This window comes from Pseudorasbora parva, chromosome 1 (genome assembly GCF_024679245.1).
Source record: "Pseudorasbora parva isolate DD20220531a chromosome 1, ASM2467924v1, whole genome shotgun sequence".
Classification (NCBI taxonomy): Eukaryota; Metazoa; Chordata; class Actinopteri; order Cypriniformes; family Gobionidae; genus Pseudorasbora; species Pseudorasbora parva.
The window spans coordinates 44,519,927-44,539,585 of NC_090172.1; the positions used below are offsets into that span (position 1 = coordinate 44,519,927).

At 38.2% G+C, this 19,659-nt stretch overlaps 1 protein-coding gene across 8 annotated transcripts in view; it reads left to right on the plus strand.

Annotated features, from left to right (window-relative positions):
- herc1 (HECT and RLD domain containing E3 ubiquitin protein ligase family member 1) overlaps positions 1 to 19,659 on the plus strand; it is a 58,226-nt gene that overhangs the window by 35,585 nt on the left and 2,982 nt on the right. For 6 of the 8 annotated variants that reach the window (XM_067442419.1, XM_067442411.1, XM_067442434.1 and 3 more), the window contains exons 49-75: positions 2,500 to 2,767; positions 2,857 to 3,070; positions 3,403 to 3,659; positions 3,742 to 3,869; positions 3,951 to 4,087; positions 4,744 to 4,944; positions 5,745 to 5,875; positions 6,039 to 6,250; positions 7,393 to 7,513; positions 7,640 to 7,786; positions 7,877 to 7,978; positions 8,114 to 8,287; positions 8,385 to 8,702; positions 9,494 to 9,559; positions 9,981 to 10,106; positions 10,246 to 10,384; positions 10,471 to 10,652; positions 10,783 to 10,938; positions 12,194 to 12,316; positions 12,433 to 12,535; positions 12,649 to 12,818; positions 15,117 to 15,255; positions 17,678 to 17,847; positions 17,981 to 18,150; positions 18,280 to 18,445; positions 19,110 to 19,186; positions 19,274 to 19,526. In XM_067442419.1, coding sequence (XP_067298520.1) covers positions 2,500 to 2,767; positions 2,857 to 3,070; positions 3,403 to 3,659; positions 3,742 to 3,869; positions 3,951 to 4,087; positions 4,744 to 4,944; positions 5,745 to 5,875; positions 6,039 to 6,250; positions 7,393 to 7,513; positions 7,640 to 7,786; positions 7,877 to 7,978; positions 8,114 to 8,287; positions 8,385 to 8,702; positions 9,494 to 9,559; positions 9,981 to 10,106; positions 10,246 to 10,384; positions 10,471 to 10,652; positions 10,783 to 10,938; positions 12,194 to 12,316; positions 12,433 to 12,535; positions 12,649 to 12,818; positions 15,117 to 15,255; positions 17,678 to 17,847; positions 17,981 to 18,150; positions 18,280 to 18,445; positions 19,110 to 19,186; positions 19,274 to 19,526 — 4,450 coding nt within the window. The remainder of the gene's footprint in view (positions 1 to 2,499; positions 2,768 to 2,856; positions 3,071 to 3,402; positions 3,660 to 3,741; positions 3,870 to 3,950; positions 4,088 to 4,743; positions 4,945 to 5,744; positions 5,876 to 6,038; positions 6,251 to 7,392; positions 7,514 to 7,639; positions 7,787 to 7,876; positions 7,979 to 8,113; positions 8,288 to 8,384; positions 8,703 to 9,493; positions 9,560 to 9,980; positions 10,107 to 10,245; positions 10,385 to 10,470; positions 10,653 to 10,782; positions 10,939 to 12,193; positions 12,317 to 12,432; positions 12,536 to 12,648; positions 12,819 to 15,116; positions 15,256 to 17,677; positions 17,848 to 17,980; positions 18,151 to 18,279; positions 18,446 to 19,109; positions 19,187 to 19,273; positions 19,527 to 19,659) is intronic. The other 2 variants (XM_067442456.1, XM_067442464.1) reach the window with 1 other exon arrangement.

A 19,659-nucleotide genomic window follows, 5' to 3' on the forward strand; every position in this document is an offset into this window, starting at 1 on the left:
CAATGCATTTAGGGATGTGGTCCTGGTCAAGACAAACTGAATGTCATAATGGGAAAGAAAGGTGATTTTAAGAAATTGAGCATGGCATGGTTGTTGGTGCCAGACTGGCTGGTCTGAGTATTTCCCAATCTGCTGAGTTACTGGGATTTTCACGCACAATCATTTCTAGGGTTTACAAACATAGGTGTGAAAAGGGAAAAACATCCAGTATGTGGAATTCCTGTGGGCAAAGATGTCTTGTTGATGCTAGAGGTCAGAGGAGAATGGGCCGACTGATTCAAGCTGATAGAAGAGCAACTTTGACTGAAATAACCACTCGTTACAACCGAGGTATGCAGCAAAGCATTTGTGAAGCCACAACATGCACAACCTTGAGGCGGTTGGGCTACAACAGCAGAAGACTCCACCGGGTACAACTCATCTCCACTACAAATAGGAAAAAGAGGCTACAATTTGCATGAGCTCACCAAAATTGGACAGTTGAAGAAGTAATGAGAAGTAATTTTTTAGAATGAGAAGTAATTTAGTATACCATTGAATAATGACTGAATACATAAGCTTAATCAACAAAATATTGGTTATTTATTTCAGTCCAGCATACCAGCGCAATGTTTGCCATTAAGTGTAGCAAAAGCATATTTGTGATATTTGAGGCTCGATGTGCTGCGGTGATACGCTAATTCCTTGTTGTATAGCTTGCACACAACCATGCTCTTCACGACGCTTCCATTCTTTCGTTTTTTAAAACAAAATTTCCCATCCACGGGGCCAAGCAGAGCAGTCTCATCAGCTTCTTCGTTCATGTTCACTCATGCCCTGCGTCTCAATCAGCTCCCTAGTTCACTAGTCAGGGCACTGACTACTGAACTAGGGAGCTGATTGAGACGCACCCATGGTTTGATGTTGTCATGACTCCGGAGTGCTAGTTGGTGTTCCAGTATAATCGGTCCGTCGAAACTCATTCATTGAAAAACGTTCCGCGGTGCAAAAATAAGTGTGGTTAATTTTTTTTCTTTTTTTCTTTTCTTTTTTTCGTAATTAATTAACGCGTTAAAGTCACATAATTAATTAATCTTAATTAACGCGTTAAAGTCCCTGCCCTAATTATATATATATATATATATATTTATTTTTTTAAATATAATGTATGTCTAAACTACTGTAATCTCCAACCGTAGGAATCCAGCAGCTGGTTGAAGGACTTCTGCGTGTATGTCTTTTCTGACACTTCTATAAAGAACACTGCAATTTATTAAAATGTGAAGATCCAATTTTAGATCCAATTTTAATCCAATTTTGACTCCATGATGAATTTAATCTGATTCTAATTGTATGTAATTTCATTGAGTTTGTTACGTTTATAAATTCACGGCTGATCGAATGATTAGTTGTAATTTAATTTAGATCTTTGATATCCGGAGTATCTCTACGATTCTCAAATCTTAGTTCATCAAGGGACCCGAAATCAGAGACTGAATGTTCGCAAAATTAATTACATTAGCTCACGGACACAAACTGGCCAGTTCGGATATTAGTCAGAGGATTGCAGAGTGAATATTTTACCTTTAAGTGGTTGCACCTGCTCACTCAACAAAAAGCGTAATGGGAATAATAATCACAGGAACTGCAACTTGCTAATACAGTGATAGTCGGAAATCAGATTATATTTAATGCTGTGCTCCATGCTCCAGTCATTGAGTCCTCCAGTTTGATCTATCCTGGCACCAAATTTGCAGTAATAATAGACTCCTCATTGATCCATACTAAAAGAACGGCCTCAGAATAATACAATATAAATCAAAGTTAATGTTTATTTTAGCCAGGCAAAAACATAAAAATAAAGAAATTAAAAGACAATTATACACAACTGATCAGCATACAATATAACCCAATTACAAAATAATATAAACATAGTTTCAAAGAGTCATCATTAACCTGTCAATAGAGACACACCGTAACAGTGTGGGAAGTTCTGGATACAGATTCTTCCCTGAGGGGGTTTGCCAATTCTCCTTAAATACTCCACCAGAACAAAGAACAATAAACATTTAGCACCCAAATATTTATGCAGCTTTTGGTTCTTTTCTCATGCCCAAATGGTCACTCCTAACCTTGGGGCCTGACAGCAAATGTTTATCAAAAGATCTTTATCTCCCCACACCAGAGAAACAAACCCGTCTGTCTTTTTTATGACCTGTTCCACTGATGTGAGAATGAAACCTGTTTACCAATTACACCTCAAGTATTTCAATTGACGATACCGAAACAGCTTGTGGCTGTATCTGTGAGATTTGTATGTTTGTGTGGCCCTGAGACAGAGGGCGAGAGGGTCATAACTCAGCAGGGGTGGGGAAATAGGATTGGACCAGATGGAGTTTTGTTTTCTCTTGTAGATCTCTAATTCAGATGAGTTAAGTTTTATTGTCTTTTTGCAGCTTTGCTCCCTTGAGTTCGTTCCCAGGTGAAATCCATTCTTACACTACTATTTCTGCTCTTCAGCGGATCTAGTTGCAGTCTAGCAGCAGGATTGGAGTCTCTGGGCTTGACAGACATTAGGACTCTGGTGCGTCTGATGTGTTTGGCTGCGGCAGGTCGAGCTGGACTGTCCACAGGCCTAGCGTTAGGCCCTGGATCCTCTGAGCGTCCACGAGGGGCTAGCAAGCCTACCAAACCTATCTCTTGTTTGGCATACCTCAGTACTGCCGTCGGCTGCCTGGCATCAAACAGCCCTAGCGCTGCCAAACTCCTGGTCCAGCTGTGCACACAGGTAGCCAGATCTTCCCATTAATATCTAGTAAATAAAGAGATGATGACAAACACTAAATCTTCTTTTTTTCTGCCTTACTTTTCCTCTAGAATCTGATATCAGCTGCCACTGGGATGAATCTGACCACAGTAGATGATCCAATCCAGAGGAAGTTTCTGCCCAGTTTCCTGAGGGGAGTGGCAGAAGAGAACAAGCTTGTGACATCGCCCAATTTTGTTGTGACCCAGGCTCTAGTTGCTCTGCTTGCCGATAAAGGTGCCAGACTTCGACATGGCTATGACAAGGCAGAACTGGAAAAGAGAGGTTAGTTAACGTCTTGCCAGCTGCTTGAGACTGTCACCACAATATTTTCTTATTTGTGTGGGGTTTATTCCCGTCATTTCCTTTTGTTATTATTTTGTTTTGTTGGGTTAAATCTCATAAATCTGATGGTTGATTTGTTTCTTTTAGCAGCAGAAGGGTTAATAGATGAAGCTTTGTTGTGTTGCAGATCGAAAGCCACAGCCTTTGCCACCAATCACCACCATTTTAATTTCTCACTCTTTTTTTCTCATTGTGTGTGTGTGTCCGTCTGTGTGCACGTGTGTATGTTTCTCTCGCTCGTGGCCTGGCTTTGTTCTGCATGGTCGTCACAGGGTTAATGTCGCCTCTCTATGCCCACCTCTTCTGTGCCCCCCTTGCTGTAGGCCCATTGGAGCTTGCAAATGCGCTGGCGGCGTGCTGCCTATCGTCTCGACTCTCGTCGCAGCACCGCCAATGGGCCGCGCAGCAGCTGGTGCGCACACTGGCGGCTCATGACCGAGACAATCAGAGCCGCCCGCAGACCTTTGCCGATGTAGCAGGAGACCTGCGGAAGTGGTCCACTTTCAGACTCGAGGCCCACCAGAGCAGGGTATGATTCCCACTGCACTTTGTTTTCTGCGTTTTAACAGCACTGGATGGTTTCTGATGCTGAATCATTTGGTCTCTTGTAGGTAATCACATGTGGGTGGTGTAGTAAAAAAGGACTTTTGGCAACAAGTGGGAATGATGGGACAGTCCGCGTTTGGAATGTGACCAAAAACCAGTACACTCTGCAGCAGACATGCGTTTTTAACAAAGCGTGAGTTCCCCTCTCTGTTCTTCACCCACTGAAACAACTGTCTGTAAAGTGAGGTTTATGGTATTTTGTGTCTGTTTTCAGAGATGATACTTCAGAGGAGTGTATGAATAATCTGGGGTCACCAGGCGATCCAAACTTGGCTCCTGTGGCCTGGAGTGTCAGTGGGATGTATTTGGCTGCTGCCATGGAGAAAATAGTAAACATTTGGCAAGTCAATGGTGAGTCACCATCACCATATATGTCGTTATAAGATTGGGGCCCATAAGATTTTTTATATTTTATATATATATATATATATATTTTTTTTTTGAAAGAAGTCTCATGCTCACCAAAGCAGAAACATTTCTTATTATCAGTGTCTAAAAACAGTTGCTCTGTTTAATATTTTGAAAACTGTAATATCATTTTATATTTATTGATTTATAGAAAGTTTAAATGAACTACATTTAATTAAAAAATATTTTTTTTATAACATTATAAATGGCGCTTTTTAAAATTTATTTTAATGCATCCTTGCTAAATAAAATACATATTTTTTTATTCTTATTTTTATATTGATGCCATACTGGTTATCAGCCAACATTTGAGTTTTTGTTTTTATTTATTTATCGGTGTTTATTGATTTTGCTGCTATTTTTACATTTAAATTCACTTTAAAAAAAATATTATTTAATAACACAGTTAAATGTTATGTTTAGCAAAATATCTATTTTCCATACTGTTCATTATAATACTGTGATGCCTAAATTCACTTTTTTATTTTTAACTTTGACAAAATGGAACAAATTGTATACATTTTAATATTGAAAACAATAATTGGCTCATCTGTATTGGCCAGAATTGTAATATTAGTGCATCACATTGTTTGCACAAGGTGGGAAGGCCACAATGGACCTGCAGCCTCATTGGGTGTCATCGTTAGCTTGGCCGGAAGAGGAGGCGGGTTCTCTGTGGGGCGGGGAGCCTCGAGAGCTTCTATTGGTGGGTCGCATGGATGGGACATTGGGACTTCTTGAAGTTCTTGATGATTCTGATATGCAGAAAACTGAACTCCAACACTGCTTCAGGAAAGACGGTAATGAGCTTTTTTTTGCATGCAATTATACCGAGTTTATTCTAGATTTTTTTCAAACTGTAAACAAGATTGCTTTAGGACATTTTGTTTCGGAGTGTCTATCACACTAATTGCAAACAGCATGCCTTGTTGGCAAGTGCTATTTGCACTAGCTCTGCCTAACAATTTTCAACATCATCAGTGGTGCAATCAGTAATCACATCGGAAAGGCATTTATTTAAAAAAAAAATTAAGAACATTTTCTAAATGTGATAATAAAGTGCCTAACAAAATGTTTAATTAATAATAAAATCATTTATTGGGTAAGGGTAGGCATCCCTTTTTTTTTTAAGGTGGCATACATTTAATAATTTAAATAAAAATAATAATTCACACTGTTATTATTGCATCCTGTTAATGTACAACAATACTGCGGTGCAAATAGTATGTATCTGCCAAAATAACTATAAATTACATGTAATTACTATTTATATAACTGCAACTTTATATGCTGTAAATTAGTAAATAGAATCTAAAGCTATTTGCACGTAGTGTAAATATCATATATCGCTAAGAAAATATGTTGATTTCACTGAGTGTAAATAGCATATGTTTCTATTTGCACTTAAATAGTGTAAATAGCAATTAACATTAAGAAATAAGCTATTTTCACTGAGTGTCAATAAAATCTAGTTGCTATTTACACTATCGCTTTTTGTACTTACAACTAGATTCTATTTACACTTAGTGCAAATAGCAGCTGCTTGTTTTTTCTTTTTTTTTCATGTGTGTGGATCCATGTTTGTTGCTGATCTCTACAGTGGCTGTGATGCAAATCGCATGGTACAGTGAGGACCGGCCCTTTGCAGTTGGATATGCTGATGGAAGGCTTCTGATTGGCTCTAAGGAGCCTTTAGAGAATGGATCTGTGGTGGTTATTGATGCCCATAAGGTTAGAGTCATCATGATTCATCATAAACTGATGCACATATAAACAGGCATTCACATACAGTACTTTCACACATTCTTGTCTGTAAATGTCTGTAAAGCAATTTAACATGCCTCAGTCACTGACAGTCAAATCTTTGTTCTCTCTTTGTGTGTTTTGACTGTAGGAAAGCATCAGTTCATTGTGCTGGGCTCCAGGTGGGGAAGTGTTAATAAGCTGTGCTAAAGAGGAGATTGTGCGCCTGTGGACGGGGTCGGGGACTGGTTTAGTCCAAAGCTGGACATGTCTGCAAAGTATCGCCCACCCTTCTGTTGTCAATGCTGTTGCCTGGTGCAACCTGTCTGGTCAAGGACCTAAACCTCTCAACATGTTTGCCACGTACGTCCAGACAGACAGTGTGCACACCAATACAAAAGAGTGCTAAATCTGATTGAGAGGTGCAGGGATGATATATTTTTGTAGGGTTACCTGGAATTTAGCATCACCCTGGTTCCCTTAAGAAAAACCTATCTGGATTTTTTCATTGGCTTTTGTATTATTGTTGAAAAAAGGTCTGTGTCTAAGAAAAGCTTATAATTTTTACATGTTTTGCTCATGATAATCTACAAACAAATAACACCAAACTTTTATAAAAATTTGATGGGCAAATACAATAGGTAGATGTCAAAAACTAAATGTAGGCTACAAACAAACTACACCATGGTCGCATTACTTTAACGCAACCAACAACTCTTTCAGTCTTTGTTTAAAAACATTTATAAACACAGTAAGGCTGTGAAAATGGACTGGTGAGTTGTTAAGTTTATTTATTCAGCTGACAACCTAACCTTCCTGACTCCAGGAAGTGCTAAAATGCTAACTCCTTTCTTGATTTTGGCCTACAAAAATACATCATCCCAGAAACATTTAACCAGAAACCACTCTATTGGGGTTTATTTAATGAGGGAAAATGATAATCTAGCAGAACCCCTTCAAAAGTTTGGGGTTGAGAGATTTTATGAAAATCTCTTTTGCTTGCCAACAGTGTATTTATTTGAAAATATCATAAAACTGTATTATTCTGAAAAATGATTAGCATTTGAATATATTTTAAAATGCAATTTATTTGTGATTGCAGAGCTAAATTTTATTTTACTTTTGATTATTTTAATTGTGCGCATGTTGAAAAAGTATTTAAAAAAATTCAATAACAAAAATCTTACTGACCCCAAAATTTTGAATGTTAGTTTAAATAATATTAATAATACATTTAGTGCCACTGCTTGGTATATAAGGAGTATATATTTCAGTATATAGCAAATACATTTTTTTAATGTATTATTAATGTTACTGTTATTAATTTTTGTTTTAAGTTGAGGGCTTTTTTTTAACTCACAATATACTCTTTTTTTTTTACTCATAATATCTATTTTTTTCCCCCATAAAATGTGTGCATTAGAAAAGAATATGTCCTAAATTTCATCAAAAAAATTTGTAATTAAAACTTTCAGGGATGTGTACTAAGAATCTTTGTCTCACAGGTGTTGTCAGAACGGCCTGGTATCTGTGTGGACTGTACCGCAAGACCCTTCGTCATACTCTCAATCCAGCATTGCCTGCCCTGATGCATGGTGGGAATCAGAATCCAAATCCAAAATGATGGTAATGTGTCCAAACATTTAAGCCATTTAGAAACTCAGAAATGTACTTTGATGTCTGTTCTTCCCTATCTATGTATGTTTTATTTGTGTGTGTGTTTTTAATATGATTTCCCTAATCTCTCTCCAGCTAGACCCTCAGCGATGTGAAGGTGCAGTGTGTGTGTTCCAGCTGCGGGGTCATATGACTCCTGTGCGGACGGTAGCATTCAGTCCAGATGGGCTAGCTTTGGTATCCGGAGGGGTTGGTGGACTTTTGAACATCTGGTCATTGCGGGTCAGTGTCTGTTATGGACACACACTTTATAAACACGTACATCAATGTAGTGTTATCATGATATGATTGTGTGTATGTTTATATGTGTAGGATGGATCTGTGCTGCAAACAGTAGTTGCAGGATCTGGAGCGATTCACAACACAGTTTGGATCCCTGATGTGGGTGTAGCTGTCTGCTCCAATCGCTCAAAGGTTAAAAAAAATCCAGAATGTTTAAATTTTAGTTGATTTTTATTTATTTATTTATTTATTTATTTATTTATTTATTTATTTTTATCAAATAGCTAGAAAAGATTTTGCTTATTAAAGTCTGTATTTGTTCTGCAGGATGTGCTGGTTGTTAATAGCTCAGCAGAGTTTATGGCAACCAATCACGTATTAGCAACCTGCCGCACAGCGCTGAAGAAGCAGGGCGTTGTGGGACTGAATATGGCCCCATGCATGAAAGCCTTCCTGGAGAGACTTCCCATCATGCTTCAGGAGCAGTATGCATATGAGAAGGTACACAAAAGTTATAGAATTTTAGATTTAGAATTTTTATGCAAAAAGTAGGGACATTGGTGAAGTCATTATACCTGGTTTATTTGGTGTGTTTTAGCCTCACGTGGTGTGTGGGGAGCAGCTCGTCCACAGTCCTTACATGCAGTGTCTGGCGTCTCTGGCGGTGGGTCTGCAGCTGGACACCCTACTGTGTCATCCTCCTGTCCCACCTCATCTGGCCCACTGCCCACCTGAGCCTGGCTCCTCCTCCGCCCCCTCCCCCGGTTCCTGGGCCAGCAGTGAGTGGGCGTGGCTTCACTGCTTCTCCACCACAGTCAAAACAGCCGAGGCCCTTGTGCGTGGACACACTTTTCCTGAGTCTTTCATCGTCCCGGACCTGGAGCCTGTGGCCAAGGACAAGCTGGCACTGCTTATGGTGAGGGCAATTAAACATGCATGTCCTGTGAGACTGCCATATTTAAATTGCCCCTATTATGCTATTTTAAAGGCTCCTAATTTTGTTTAAAATGTCTCCTACAACAGGTTTACAGGCATCAAAGGTCAAAAAACACTTTCATTTTATCATAATATATGTACCACATTTTTCAAAGTTTCTCAAACAATGATAATTTGCATTAATAGACACAATTCTAATTAATAGTCGCCCACAGCTGATTAGCAAAATTATTTCAGCAAGACAGTGATAATGTGAGTTAGTCGGTTAGACGGAGACCTGCACAATATAAAACGCAAAACTGTGTTTTGAACATCTGGTAGAAAATGTATACATCAACAATTAATCATACGTACAGGTCGTGATTCTGAGGAGCAAGCTGGTCCAAATAAACTGGGTACTAACCCATCTTTCAAGGGCTAGATAGTGTTAATCCCATGTGGAAGGGTGGGTCAAGTTGGTCACAACAGACAATGTAGAACATGGGAGGGATTATGCAAATGTGTTAGCCATAACTGATTAGGATTCAAATTCCTGCCGACTCATTTAAGCAGTTCAGAGTCGATTCTTTAATTTGGGAGACAATAACTTTATTTATTGTGCATTTTTCACTTTACAGACTGTTTACATTCATAGGCCGTTATATTACACACTGCATGATATGAGGGAATATTTGAAAAAAAAAAACATAATATGGGCACTTTAATGATTTGATGATGTTAAAACGTTGTTCATGATGGTCACATTTTTATTGAAAATGTCATCATACACAGGACAACAGCAAGTGGGTGTCTGGGATAGATGAGCAGATAATGTCTTGGGCCACTTCAAGACCAGAGGTGAGAGCAAATAAAAGGGCTAGAAAACACATGCACGTATATTATATAATTAACATATATACATTAAATACAAACAAAAATTTGGATTGATTAAATTTTAAAAATGTTTTTAAAAAGTCTTACCATGGCTACATTTATGTAATTTGTTTTATTTGAATTTTTTTAAAACTGCAATTTCTGCTTTTGATGGCAAAGCTGAATACTTCATTCTTCAGTGTCACATGGTCATTCTAAAATGCTGATTCATTTGTTATCAATTATTATTGATGCTCAATAATGGTTCTTATTGTTAGCAAATTGTGTATATAATGTTGTTGTTGTTGTTGTTGATGATGATGATGTTGTTGTTGTTTTTTAAATTATTATTATAAAAATTGCAACAACAACAAAAAACCTTTCAATATCTCTTGTGAAATTTAAGGACTGGCACCTCGGAGGGAAGTGTGATGTGTTTTTATGGGGTGCTGGCAGGCACGGGCAGCTTGCAGAGGCTGGAAGAAACATTCTGGTGCCAACTCTTGCTCCCTCTTTTTCTCAGGCCCAACATGTATGATTTTACATACACACACACACACACAAATTTCTTTCTTCATTTTCAAATTTCAAAAGATAGATTTTTATAGTATACTTTCATACAAATTTAGTAAATACAAATTCATGTCATTTATTCATTTTTGTATTGTCAGGTTGTGTGTGGGCAGAACTGCACATTTGTGATCCAAGCTAATGGGACAGTGTCTGCATGTGGAGAGGGCAGTTATGGCCGCCTCGGACAAGGAAATTCAGATGATCTGCATGTCCTCACTGTTATATCTGCCCTGCAAGGCATGCTGCAATGATACTCAACTCTTTATATATGTTTACAATACCCTGGAAGCTTTAACAGTGACGTGATGTTTTTTTGTGTGCAGGATTTGTAGTGACCCAGCTGGTAACGTCCTGTGGGTCTGATGGCCATTCGATGGCTCTAACTGAGAGTGGTGAGGTGTTCAGCTGGGGAGATGGAGATTACGGAAAACTGGGCCACGGCAACAGTGACAGACAGCGCAGGCCACGGCAGATAGAAGCACTGCAAGGAGAGGAGGTGGTGCAGGTCAGAAACAAACCTCTCACATTCACTCTCACTCTTAAATACACCCACATGCCGCTCCAGTATAGGCGGGTCTAATCTTCATCTTCCTTTGAGGTGCATATGATGGATAACAGTGTTTGTTCCTGTGCAGATGTCATGTGGATTTAAGCACTCAGCGGTGGTGACTGCAGATGGAAAGCTCTTCTCCTTTGGTAATGGAGACTATGGCAGACTGGGACTTGGAAACACTTCTAACAAAAAGTTGCCAGAGAGAGTCAGTGCACTGGAGGGCCACCAGGTCGGCCAGGTAAAACTGAGCAATAGATACAGACACGCTTCATAAATGCTTCAAAAGTTCAGTTCTGAAAGTACTTCCATTTGTATTAAGGATGCACTGAAATAAAAAATATTTTTTTATAATTATTAATTTCATACTTTTCTGTATAATTAAATTAGAAAATTTTGTAATTCAGGTCAATAAATTAACCACACTTTTATTTAGAGTAGCAAAATTGGACAGAAATATATTAATATCAATATTCATTCACTTCTATGCAACAGAATCAGATTCAACGGATTTATTTTTTGATCTACTATCAAAATGAAGTATAGTCCTACGAAGCTATTATTATCAGAGCATGTGGGCAGATAACAAGGAGCGAGTCGGTGAACGAGAGGGTGTTGGTTTTTTTGTTGTTGTCTTTTACGAGCGTTGCCCAGCATGGCTATACCAAGGTCAAGGTCTGTTTATTTATATAGCACATTTAAAAACAACTAGTGTATGCTGAAGTGAAAAGCCAAGGATCTTCAGGTGGGATTTAAAAACGTGAGGTGCTAATGACTGAGCAGAAACCTGAGCGCTGAACACTGACGGTACATGTCCACTGGCAGGGGCGAGGTGGGAGGTGGGACCCATTTTCAGCCCGGGAGCCCAAGACCGACTCTTCAAACTAAAAAAATATCTGTTGGTTTGGCACATTTGACCGTGTCATCCTCCAACGCCTTTCCTTTTTTTAACCTGGCTTTTTCAGCTCCCCCTGGCAACTTTTTACTATTCATTTTATCCTTCTGCGATTAGCTTATTCTCTCCACAGCATTAAATTACGATTTTATTTTGTTTCTCCATGGCAACCAGCTGAGTACACCAACGTGCTAGAGTTTAGAGAGAGAGAGAGAGAGAGAGGGCGCTCTGACAACAGAAAGTGGCATTTTTTTAGTGCACGGTCTGATGATCATGCGCTGCTTTAAATTCGAATCTAGTGTAATTAGCGGAATCTAGCGAATCTAGTGTTGTTATATCAGTCACACAGTAACTAAACACATATAGACAAAAATGAACCAGCCAAGTCTGCCGCCCCAATTTATGAGCGGACAGAGCGGCCCACCGGGAATTCTCCCGATGGCCACTCCGGGTCTGTCCACTGGTGTGGAGCAGAGCAAGTGTTTTCAATTAATTCATTCCAAACTCACACATTAGAATCTCAACAATTTGAATGAATTGAAAGCACTTGCTTTTTCAAATACAAGAAATGCCTTATACATTTTAAAATGGTTGTGTGTAGGTTGCATGTGGGCTGAATCACACTTTGGCCGTGTCGGCTGATGGAATGACCGTCTGGGCGTTTGGTGATGGAGACTATGGCAAACTGGGATTGGGAAACTCTACAGCCAAATCTTCCCCACAGGTACCACAACTAACACATTTATGTGACAACACACTCACAAGAATAAACAATGAAGCATAATTACATGTCATAAACTCTTGATCTTTGCTAAATTAAGTGTGTTTATTATTTTACAGAAAGTGGATGTATTGTGTGGAATTGGAATAAAGAAGGTGGCTTGTGGCACGCAGTTCTCTGTTGCTCTAACCAAAGATGGAAACGTGTACACGTTTGGCCAGGGTAAGCCATGAACACGTACTTGTCTCAAGGAGAAACTGTACACTTCTGTAAACTCTCAAAACATTCACGTCATTGACATTGGGTTTTTAAATATTTTTGCTTTAATGTAACAGATCGTTTGATTGGTCTGCCAGAGGGTCGAGCACGAAATCATAACCGGCCGCAGCAGGTCCCAGCTTTAACAGGCGTGTTTATAGAGGATGTGGCTGTTGGGGCTGAGCACACGATTTCACTCTCTTCAACTGGAGATGTTTATGCCTGGGGGAGCAACTCGGAGGGACAGGTGTGTGTTTACTAGGGTAGGATAGGCATTAATTGGTTAAAAAACTTTTTTTCCAAATTTGTTTAAACTTTCTTTATATATCAATACATAATTAAAATGTAAGTACTCTTTAAAAGTAAGTATAAAAAATTAGTGTTTTAAAGACAGCTCATTATTTCCATTCACTCCACCTTCTCCCTTCTGGGCTCTTTCCAAAGCCACGCCCCCAAAATACATGAACGCGCTACACCGGCCGCTCTGCTGGAAGACGCATTATTTACCTGAGATGAGCAGTGTGCATGTAGTGACATCATGTCAGAATCACATGTAATAAAAAAATCGAGCATGTAATAAACAAATAAGATGTTTTTTAGTACTCACTATCAAGCTAGAATACCGATACTGGTAAAGTTTAACATATATATTTTTTTGATTTGTTAACGAGCTTGTTATATTTATAAGGCAAAGAAAACTGGTAGCATCATGTTTTTCCAATAACATCAGTTATACTGTGATGAAGATGAATTTCTTGTAAGATTCATAACATACACTGTGTTTTGCATGTAAGAGTTTCCATGATGAAAGCATTGCTGATTAGTAGTAGCTAAAGCTAACTAAGTTCTAAAAAAAAGTTCCTGGATGCGGTGTACTAGCTTTTACACATGCATTTTGTTATCTAAAGTTAAATTTTGTGAAATTCAACATAACAGCGATCAACTTGAGCTAAGCATATTGAGTATTTATCATCTCTATTAATGGCTAAGTGTATAATATTGTAACTTTATGCTAAGTAATGTTATGTTAGCTATATTAGGCAGCTTCATGTGCTCTTGATACATGCTTCATGAAAACATAAACCACATTTTTTTTTAAAATCAAACTGAAAGATTACCTGTCCAGGAGAAATACAGCCAGCAATGAGTCGTTTTTCAGGTCCCTCAGTTCTCACCATGGTTGAAAAGCCACGCAGATATTTACTCCAAAGACTTTCTGTGCATTGCCTTTTCTCGTACTGTCTTCCTTTTTTTGCATTGTTTGCCTTCGATGACTGCAAAACCCTGCACTGTGAATTTTGAATGCTCTTTCTCTGCCATTATTTTGCCTAGGTTTCTTGCCTCTTGAACTGCTCAAATTAAACGAGTGCGCGCATGTGGGCAGATCCTGTAGCGAAAGTGGTGGTCGCCATGGTAGCGAGAGAGGGTGACAGTTGCCCAAGCCAATCATTTGTTTCGTCCCGAACGAGAATAATGAGCGGTGTTAATTGCAGATTAAAAAGTATAGAGTCAATCGATTTTTATACTCTCCTTTTCAGAGTACTTACTTTTTAATTATGTATTGACATATAAAAAAAAGTTTAAACAAATTTGGATAAAAGTGTTTTAGATCAGTCCTACCTATCCCACCTTTAAAGTATTAAAGGTGGGATAGAAAAAATTAAAAAAATTAAATTTCTTTCATTAATGACTCACCCCAATGTCGTTCCACACCCGTAAGACCTCTGTTTATCCTCAGAACACAGTTTAAGATATTTTAGATTTAGTCCGAGGCCTTTCTGTCCTTTGAATTTAAGTGTATGCCCACTTACTGTCCATGTCCAGAAGGTAATGAAAACATCAAATAGTCCATATGTGACATCAGTTGGTTAGTTAGACTCTTTTGAAGCGTCAATTTTGGTTTAAATTAATTTAGGTTTTTTTGGTCTAAAAATAACAAAAATTATTCAGCATTGTCTTCTCTTCTGTGTTTCTCAAATAAAGAATCAAACAGTCATGATTTAAGATTCGAATCGTGTGGCAAACTGCTGAAATCACGTGACATTGGCGATATGAATCACGAATCAATCTGCTGATTCCCGACCGTTTGATTCTTTATTTGAGGTTTGAAAACAAACGCAGAAGAGAAGACAATGCTGAATAAAGTCATATTTTTTTATATTTTTGGACCAAAATGTATTGTCGACGCTTCAAAAGAGTCTAACTAACTAACTGATGTCACATAAGGACTACTTTGATGATGTTTTCATTACCTTCTGGACATGGACAGTAAGTGGGCATACACTTACATTCAAAGGACAGAAAGGCCTCGGACTAAATCTAAAATATCTTAAACTGTGTTCTGAGGATAAACAGAGGTCTTACGGGTGTGGAACGACATTGGGGTGAGTCATTAATAAAGGAAATTTCATTTTTAGATTAACTAACCCTTTTACAAACTCATTATGTTTCCCATTTTCAGTTGTTTTTATGTATTATCTAAACAGCCTTGTGGTTTGCAACAGTTTGTGTTTTTGTATTTTATTTGTTATATATGTATATAAAGCTGGGGTTGGGCCACACCAACCATGTCAGAGAGCCGACACTCATCAGTGCTTTACAAGGCAAAAACATCCAGCAGATATCTGCAGGACGCTGCCACAGTGCAGCATGGACTGCACCGCCTGTACCACCACGTGCTCCAGGTACAGACACACAAACACTGGCTTACATAGGCTTATTTTTTACTGATTCTATTTTATATATTGTATGCCAGAACCACATGGAATCCATGTGGTTCTGGCATATAATATAATTAGAATATGATTACATTTATAGCAATTTTTGTCCTAGTAAAATTGACATCTTCACCCTTTTTTGAGCAGGCTGTTTTGTATGAAAACGTGCAGAAACATGACAGGGTGTCCGCGGGGTTTTAAAAAGTATTAAAAAGAGATAAATCAAAATTGTCAAATTTAAGGCCATTAAAAGTTTTAAATGTGTTCTCAGAGTTCGACATCATCTCAGAACACTGCGCGCTCAACAGAAGTGGCTGGCTTACGTTTCATTTTAGACTTGCTTCAAGGCATATCTTCAACGACTATCCTCATAAGAGCAATCTTAAATGATTTATATAAAGTCTCAACTCTCAAATTAGCAAAAAGAGTTGAGAGAATGAGGCGAGATTCTTAGACAGTAAACAGTGAGATCCGTGTGTCTGTCTGCTCTTAAAGGGACAGCAGCCAATAAAGCTTCCTGTCAGTAAAGTTAAAGAACAAAGGGAACAGAGAAAATGACTTGCTGCACTTGACTAAATAACTTTTGTAGCTTTAATAAGGATTAACTATTTCATTTATATATATGCAGACCGTATATAACTTTATTAAATTTCTGTATATTTCCTAACTGTTAAGACAGGAAGGGCAGGAGTAAACATGACATTTATTATGGGTTTATGTTAGCATTGTTTTAAGTTTGCTTAAATTAAAAACTGTTATATTTTTGAAGCCTAATAATAAATGTTTAAAAAAAAATCAGTAGTTGTATTAATATCAGTAATACTGGCCTTCATTCATAAAAAGATGCCATTTAAACTATACTATTTAAATAAAGTATTTAAAATATACTGTCTTTATGTTGTTTCTACATTATTTGATTAACTGTGAATTATATTAAAAAATATATTAAAAACGTTCAAAAACATTTTTTTTATTGCGATTAATCACAGAACAAATTTGTGATTAAATCTAGTGAAAGTTTTTAATCGATTGACAGCACTAGTTTTTAGTATTTTGTTAAATTCAACAACTTATCACAGTTATAGAAATTTAATATTTGGCTCAGGTTTTGTTGTTGGAAAAAAAAACTAAATTATTTAATTGTTGAATTACCAATTATTAATTGAAATCAAATGTGTATGCAGTAATGCTTCTCCTCAACCAACCTTTGTGAATGTTGAGATCTATTTTACTGTGTCTGAATGATAACTTATAACAGATTTCCTCCTGGTGTCGATTCTAAATCTATTCTTTTTTGTATGTTATATATGTCAAAATCTGTGTAAAAAATAGAAAGGCTGCTGATTAACACTTGCAATTCAGTGTCGTGATGGTTTTAAAATATTCTTAAGGTAGTAAAAAGGTATTAAAAAGTAGTAAATTTAACTTAAAGGGATAGTTCACTTTGAAATTAAATTTTTGATATGTTTTAGCTTACCTCATGGGCATCCGGGATGTAGGAGTATTTGTTTCCCCAGTAGTTTCAGTTTTGATCATTTTAGGTCAACCCGTTCTTGTCTGTGCCTCACATAATGCAGGTCTATGGTCACCACCTCAAAGAGCATACACAGAGAAGTCCAAATTAAACAGGCCATCAGTGTGTACTTATGATGGGGGATTAAGACACGAAACGAGCAGTTTGTGTGAGAAAACGGACCGTATTTATATTGTTTTTACCTCTTGTACACCACAGGAAACACGCACGCGCGCCCTCGGATCAGTCGGACGTAGTGATGTACAAGAGGCAAAAACGAGATAAATACTGTTCGTTTTCTCACACAAACTGCTCGTTTCGTGTTTTAGGCCATCAGTGTGTACTTACAATGGGGGATTGTTTAATTTGGACTTCTCTGTGTATGCTATTTGAGGTGGTGGCCATAGACCTGCATTATGTGAGGCACAGACAAGAAAAGTTTGACCTAAAATGAATAATTAATATTTTCCTGGTTAAAAAAAAAAAAAAAAAAAAAAATGAGGTAATCTAAAACATATCAAAATTTAATTTCAAAGTGAACTATCCCTTTAAGGATTGCTGTATATACCCTGCATGAGAAAACCGACAAAATATAAATTATATGATGATTATGTTGTAGTCAATGTATGCCTTGTCCTTCTTGAGCTTTTTGTTTTGCTCCTTTCCTATGTAACGTGTTGTTAGTTTTGCATGAATTTGACAGACCTTGTTATCTGCATAGTCACTTAAAAATCCGAAGTTGGGTGGCATATTAAATGCGCAATAATCAGTTATTTCTGAAAATCGTAATTAGACCCAATAATTACATTTCATTCAGTTTAATATGATTATGTAACAAAACAAACATATTTGTTGTGATGAATTGTTTGTGTTTAGGTTCATCAGTGCCTCTGCAGCTGGGCTTGCCTGTGTGTGTGCCTCCTCAGTACAGTGCCCTAAGAGAGGTCAGTATGGAGGCTCTGAGAGCCCGACTGCGCCTGCTCTACCACTTCTCTGACCTCATGTACTCCTCATGGAGACTGCTAAACCTCAGCCCCAACAACCAGGTATACACACATTCAATACTCACTAAAAAGTTTTTTTTTTAAATGTTTTGCCTCCTCATTACTTCGAGTCTGTTGGACAAAACCACATGAGCACTTTTTGTGATGTAGCAATCATGACTTATTTCAATTTCAGAGCTGCACGTCACGCTATAATGCAGGTACGTGGGGTATAGTCCAGGGTCAGCTGAGGCCCCTGCTGGCCCCTAGAGTTTACACACTCCCCATGGTGCGCTCCATTGGTAAAACCATGGTGCAGGGGAAGAACTACGGCCCACAAATCACAGTCAAAAGAATCTCTACACGGTCAGTCATGTCCAGAATTATAGCCAGAACACTGCATTTAATTCTTAATCTTTGCCTACTTTTCATTAGCGGTAGAATATAAGAACATCCTAATGTTAACATCTTATTTTTTCTCTCCTGTTTTCTCAGAGGGAGAAAGTGTAAACCTATCTTCGTGCAGATCGCCAGGCAGGTTGTGAAATTGAACGCATCTGATCTGAGGCTGCCGTCACGAGCCTGGAAAGTCAAGCTCGTGGGGGAGGGGGCAGATGATGCGGGAGGGGTGTTTGACGACACAATCACAGAGATGTGCCAGGTATTGTGTCCCGACTGTAATCTGTATAGGCCTGTTGAAAACAATGTATTCATTTCTTCAATTAATATTTTATATTTAACGTGATAAACGCAGCATCCTTTTTTCCCTTCCTGAACTAGCTATGCTAATGTCTGCTCACGTCCTTTGGCTAGTGTTCCAGTAGATGTTCACTCTATCTAGGTTCTGCTCACCAGCTCCACGGCCGACAGAGGGAGCTGATATTGACAGAGACAGAAACATCATAATATTACTATATACGCTACATAAAACGCACTATATACACTATATTAAAGGCACATCTAAATGTGACAAAACAATCTTGACAAAAACCAAGTTCAATTCAATTAACATGCTCTTTTTAAGCCTATTAAATGCAACAAATTATGACTTTATCTCCATTAAACAATAGAGAATAATTTACTCATCCCCAGAAACTTAGAAAGAAAATCCATTCAAGACTGGATGGTGATCAGTCAAGATACTGCCATAAAAAATATACTTTTAGGTTTGATTAATTACAGGAAAATATGCGATCACTTTTCTTTTTTTTTGCTTTTTTTTGCTTTTTATCGATCGACAGCACTCACATCAGCTGCTCTATTCAAATCTCAAAATGACAATCCTGAAAAATGAGTGTTTAATTGAGGAATGTTGTTCTGTATAGGAGCTGGAGACAGGAGTGGTGGACCTTCTTATCCCTTCTCCCAACGCTTCAGCAGAGGTCGGCTACAACCGAGACAGGTGAGTGCCGACAGACAAATGTCTGAATATTGCATTCCACTAAACTAATAAACTGATCAGATCTTCTTGAACCTGGCGTGTCCTCAGGTTCTTGCTGAATCCTTCAGCCTGTCTGGAAGAGCACCTGCTGCAGTTCAAGTTTCTGGGTATTCTGATGGGAGTGGCCATCCGCACTAAGAAGCCTTTAGACCTGCATCTCGCCCCAATGGTGTGGAAGCAGCTGTGCTGTATTCCTCTCATCCTTGAGGATCTGGAAGAAGTGGATCTGCTCTACGTACAGACACTCAACAGCATCTTGCACCTGGAGGACAGTGGCATCACAGAGCAGAACTTCCATGAGGTGGAGTGGATGCCAATAAAATATTCAGACATGTGTTCTAAAGCTTGGAACATACTCTGCAAGAACAAAGAAATGTGTTCATTTTCTCGAGGTGGCAAGAACAAGAATAAAGTTCGTTCTGGCCAGTACATTC